The following is a 5,782-nucleotide window of genomic DNA, read 5'->3' as shown; positions in this document are numbered from 1 at the left end:
ATTCAAGTGGTCCCATGGTATGGTAAAACATTGTCCATTACACTTTGTGTACTAACCCATGGTCTATATGAGAGTTCTATGTGGGGTTAGGTATGTGTCCATGGGCTTGCGTCAAGAGGAAGATATCATACAACCCATGGAGAGGATGACATCAAGTGGTGATCGTCATCAAGATTGTCGTGTGCAAGTTCAAGTGGAGCATCACGAAGAGATCAAGTGCTTAAAGCTTGCCGTCCATTATGGTGACAATGGACTTGTGAAGATGTGCGGAAGAGTGGCTCACCCATAGTGGTTATGGGGGAGCAATGAACTAGTCTTCATCGAGCCATCGCAATCAAGAAAGGTGGTCCAACTTGAGGGAGTCAAGATCGTCATCATCTAACTCAAGTGGACTATGTGCAAGGCAAAGGTTTGCCCTTGATAGGTTTTCTATTTTACCGGTCTCATGGTGGTAGTTGGGAGACCGGGTTATAGGATCGATTGTCGTACTATCAAGGGGGGCTCTCGATGAGTAGCTTGATCATATCGTTCATAGAGAGCTCAAACCATTGCATCCTTGCATCATCTTTATTGGTTCTTGTTTGGTTCTTCTCTTTGTGAGTTTTGGAGCTTATGGTCATCTTGATGACAAGCTCGAGTTCATCGAAAACGGAGTTCACATCCATCTTCTATGATGTTTTCGATGTTGGAGGTTATGCCGGTTCTTCTCTGTTGGAAGTTTCTCTCCTCTATATGTTTCGCATACCTCCCCTGCCACTTCTTATTATTACCAGCCGTTGTTGGATAGTATTTGTCGTCTTCTATCCAACAAGGTTGAGTTTTCTCATTTCGAAGCTCATTTGCAGAAGTTGTGGCAGCTCTGGTTTTCCTGTGCATCTATTTTTCTTGGAAGTAGCTTAAGGGAGGCACCAGCGGTAGTACCGCTGGGCGGGAGCGGCAGTACCGCTTATAGCCACAAGCAGTAGTACCGCTGCTTCACAGCGGTAGTACCGCTGCTTCACAGCGGTAGTACCGCCCATGGACACAAGCGGTAGTACGGCTCCGGTTCCGCGCTGGTACCGCCTCGACTCGAGACCTGCGTGTCTCGTGTCGGGTTCAGCGGCAGTAACAGCGGCAGTAGGAGCGGTGGTACCGCTTGTGAGCGGTAGTACCGCCCGTACTACCGCTGCTAGTGCCGCTCAGTGGCCCTCTCCTCTGTTCCTTCTCCCTTAGGCATTGTGCGAGGTCCCAGCGGTAGTACCGTTGGGCCAAGCGGCAGTACCGTTGCGGCCAGCGGTAGTACCACTCGCTGCAGGCTGAGAATGGGGATAACGGTTGGATTTTTCTCCCCCCTATAAAAGGGGGTCTTCTTCCCTATTGAGCCTTATCCTTTGAGCTCGTGTTCTTCCCCCATTGTTGACCTTCTTCGAGCTTGCTATCTCTCAATCCCTTCATGGATTCTTGCTAGTTTTGGGGGGAAAAGAGAGAGGAGATCTAGATCCACATTTCCACCAATCACTTTCTCCTCTATGTGAGGGGAACCCCTTGGATCTAGATCTTGGAGTTCTTGGTGTTCTCCTTCTTGTTCTTCCTCTCATTTTCCTCCCTAGCATTAGTTGTTTTGGTGGGATTTGGGAGAGAAGGACTTGGGCACTCCATGTGTCCTTGCCATTGCATTTGGTACATCGGTTTGAGTTCTGCACGGTGATACATGAAAGTTACAAGTTGAGAAGCTTATTACTCTTGGGTGCTTGGTACCCTTGGGCTTGTTCCTCTTGGGTGTGTGGGCGCCCTAGACGGTTGGTGGTGTTCGGAGCTCAATCATTATGGTGTAAAGCTCCGGGCAAGCGTCGGGGTCTCCAATTAGGTTGTGGAGATCGCCCCGAGCAATTTGACGGGTACCGGTGACCGCCCTCAAGGGTTGCCAAAGTGTACGGGTTCGGTGACCGCCCTCAAGGGTCCCTTAATGGAATCACGGCATCTTGCATTATGCGAGGGTGTGAGGAGATTACGGTGGCCCTAGTGGCTTCTTGGGAAGCATTGTGCCTCCACACCGCTCCAAACGGAGATTAGCATCCACAAGGGTGTGAACTTCGGGATACATCGTCGTCTTCGCGTGCCTCGGTTATCTCTTACCCGAGCCCTTTACTTATGCACTTTACTTTGTGATAGCCATATTGTTCCTTGTCATATATCTTACTATCACATAGTTGTCTATCTTGCTTAGCATAAGTTGTTGGTGCACAAAGGTGAGCCTAGTCCCTTTAGGTTTTGTGCTTGACAAATTAGCCGCTAGGTTTATTCCGCATTTGTTCAAGCCTCAACCGTAATTATTTTAAAACGCCTATTCACCCCCCCCCCCTCTCTAGGCGACATCCACGATCTTTCACCATGCCACATCCCTTGCTGTCAGATTGGGTGCCACTCTCGAAGGAGAGGGAGCGGATGGTGGACAAAAAGCAAGCGAAGGAGGAGGATCGCCATTATGTGGTGGAGGATTTGATACACTTTCCTTGGGATGTCCGAGTCGCACAATGACATCAATGTGTTGCAACAGTCCCATTGCTTGCAAGGTTGTGTGCAAGAGAAGCTCCTCCATGCAACTATACCATCAATGATCATGATTACGAAATGGGCTATTATCTTTGTGATGGTATCTATCTTTCGTGGGAGACCTTCTCGAGACCATCTCTAAGCCAACGGGTGATGAAAGACCCCACTTTGTCCAAAGACAAAAAGGTAGAAAGGGTGTCGAGAGGGCATATGGAGAGCTCTGAGCCTATTTTGCGGCTGTTCGAGGACCTGCAAAACAATGGGATGCAAAGATATTATGGAAGGTGATGACAACTTGTACATTGAGCGGCGGCTTCTGGCTGGCTTGGTTGGTCCGGCCTTTACGGATCCGGCTTGCCTGCTCCCTCTCCATGCTCCCATCCGTGCTCCCACTTCATCCTACGGCTGTTCTTTTCCCTTTTTCTTTTCTAATCTAATCATCTCTCCCCCCCTGATTTTCAGGGGGTGGGGCTGGGCCTTATTTTCTTCCAATCAAATCAAGCCACGTATACGGAAGCACGGATGGGAGCATGGGAAGGGAGCAGGCAAGTCTCGTCCGGCCTTTACTGCTTAGGCACTAGCTACGTGGCCTATTTGCCACATCAAAACGTGCTCAATTCTTTGCTCGGTGTTTTTTTTTGTCACTGTTAGATTTTCAGTTCGGTGCAAAATGTCACGAATCATTATATGATGATTTTCCGCTAGTCGTGACACGATAGTGGTGGTTCTGTGCATTTAACTCAACCTGGACAGAGGCAGTACATACGTGGCAACTTTCCATCACTGACACATTGCTCTAGCTCTGGGAAGGCCTCGTGGCTGATGATGCCGGCTCAACTCAACTTGTAGAAAACTCGCCATCTTAAGCACGACGAATCAAGAAGGTTCATCTACACAACACAAATCAAACTGATTCCAAACAGTTCATGTACAGAGCACGGCATATACAGATGACAGCACTTTCTAAAAACCATCGGATCGGACGGCTAAAGATGAAACAGTAATTACAAGTGAACAATCCTCCTCGCCCCCATAAGCATGCCTTGAAGGCCAACACTTGAAAGATCAAGTGCAACGACCATGTCCATTGGTCTTCTGGCCGCAAGCTGAATCTTGTGACCAACCACACAGCTTCCCCAGCTAAAGCGACCTGCCAGCCAAATTCAACAAAGTCCCATGCTGCACACATCCTTCTTATGTGCAGGGCGTCCATGAGATAATAATGCCGCAATCGATCGAGGATATTGCTTGTGCTTGGAGGAAGCTCCTGATGTGCTCGGGCCCTACTCTGGATCTCTGACGGTCTCATACTTTTGTGATACCATGAGCAACGACGAGAACTGAAGACAATAGTGACTAGTTATATTTTTGCCACCTGACTCCAATTTTGTTTGTAAATCTGACAAAATTCCAATTCTAAAGCCATTCGGCATATACGTAGATCCAGTATGGCCTTTCACGTGCGGAATCAGAATATAGATACAGCAGTCTTAACCAGAATGTAAGCAAACTAACCTCGGTACCACAAATTATGTCATGACTGAGTGGATGGGCTGCACAGGAAAGCACCCTTTCGGATAAGGGAATAAACTTGTTTTCTGCAGGTTGATTTTCCTCGGAGCCTTTTGTTTCCTCACTGAAACATGGAAAGCCAGGTGAGGAAACAAGAATGAACATTGTGCATAAAATGAGCTGAATCCAAAGTTATTTCCAAGGGAACTTCTTTTTTGTTTTTGTTCAATGGATCCAAGAAAAAAGTGACGAACTGCTGAAATTGTGGAACTTCTCCACATACGTCCCAGCAAATAACTACACCCTCTGTTTCTAAACATAAGACGTCCCGGTGGTTCAATTTAAACTGCCAAAACGTCTTATATTTAGGAATGGAGGTGGTAGAAGATTAGATTGCCAAGTAAGTTGACTCCGTCAAAACCAAAACAAACTGGAAATGAAAGACCAGCATACTTGTAGTCCACATGGCATGTGGAGCTTGTATCTGGATGAAAATCCAGTGCATATATTCCATTATTGGAGGAAGATCCGACTGCATAAATCTGCACAATGTAAACATATGACATGCATCATATGCCTTGATGCGTTTCACTATGTTTTATGTCAAGAAATGGAAATAACAAACATTATGGCTAGCATGGTAAGCAGGACTGCATCTGTTAGCATTCATGAAATTTTATTTTCTTCGATTCGATGTCTTACGGGGTCCAATTATAAGAAAAGTGTTGCATGTATTAAGATTTGAGTATGCCCTATAATTTTCTTACTGAAGATGTCGACAGCCAGGTGGCTTTCCGCTTATGCAACACAGAGTCCACGCCCTCCCTAATATAACAAACAGCAGAGAACCATAAAACAATTTGGTCATATTTCCTTGGGAGAAAAAATTTGGTCACATTTGTAAAGCTTACTAAGACATACTCGTATGGAGTCCAAGTTTGAAACAATGCATAGATCAACACTTACAACCAAGCAGGAGGAGGGCAGTGCAGATGACTAACACTGAAAGTGTTGACATTCAGGACTCCAGACCTAACATGGGATGCAGATGGATGAGAAATCACTAGTAAGCACACATCACTAAATTTATACTAGAAATGAAAGAATGAAGAGTAAAAAGCTCTAATAAGAACAAAGTAACCATTGATTTGTATGTGACTATATAATGACAATAAGTGAAAGGTCTGAGATACTTACCACCCATCATCAAGATGGAAGGCTAACTGATATGAGCAACTAGGGTTAAAGTCTATCGACAGAATTTCACTTGAAACAATGTTTGATTGTTCCTGAAAATATTTAGCATGGTGAAAATAATGTTAAACTGAGAACTATGTTTTATAGCCTTAATATTGTTAGCATTATAAGTTATCTAACAACACTCCAAATTAACTATTGTTATTCCTTTGTCTCAAAGCTTCAGAGGGGTACCATTTCTAAATCTGTCTCTCCCTCCCTCCCGCGGCGCTCCAGCGAGCGCCTGAGGGGAAAACCCTAGCGCCGCCCCCAGCCCCCCCTTCCTCGAGCCTCCCTCCCCTCGCCGCCGCCTCAACGTACCAGCGGGCAAAGCCCGGCCAGTGCTGGCGGCGGCGGGGCCCTCTCCTTCCCCCTCTCGGTCCGGCAAGCGCGGGCCTCCGGGTCGAGCGGCGACGCGGCGTTCGCTCGGGGCGCGGCGGTAGAGGCTGGCGGCGGCGACGCGAGTTGTGGGCGGCGGCGTGAAGGGGCTGCGGCGGAGGTG

General features: G+C 47.1%; 1 protein-coding gene across 2 annotated transcripts in view; it reads right to left on the bottom strand.

The window, feature by feature from the left end:
• Nucleotides 1-3,423: 3,423 nt before the first annotated feature.
• The window catches only part of LOC123144666 (uncharacterized), a 17,192-nt gene continuing 14,833 nt past the window's right edge, over nt 3,424-5,782 (bottom strand). For both annotated transcript variants that reach the window (XM_044563868.1, XM_044563869.1), the window contains 6 exons: nt 5,242-5,333; nt 5,011-5,076; nt 4,812-4,869; nt 4,498-4,586; nt 4,048-4,168; nt 3,424-3,872 (listed from right to left, as the gene is read on the bottom strand). In XM_044563868.1, the coding sequence (XP_044419803.1) occupies nt 3,816-3,872; nt 4,048-4,168; nt 4,498-4,586; nt 4,812-4,869; nt 5,011-5,076; nt 5,242-5,333 (483 nt within the window). In that variant the 3' untranslated portion in view covers nt 3,424-3,815. The remainder of the gene's footprint in view (nt 3,873-4,047; nt 4,169-4,497; nt 4,587-4,811; nt 4,870-5,010; nt 5,077-5,241; nt 5,334-5,782) is intronic.

Source organism: Triticum aestivum, chromosome 6D, assembly GCF_018294505.1.
Source record: "Triticum aestivum cultivar Chinese Spring chromosome 6D, IWGSC CS RefSeq v2.1, whole genome shotgun sequence".
NCBI lineage: Eukaryota > Viridiplantae > Streptophyta > Magnoliopsida > Poales > Poaceae > Triticum > Triticum aestivum.
Note: the sequence above shows the minus strand (reverse complement) of the source record. Positions and strands in the feature narration are given on the sequence as shown.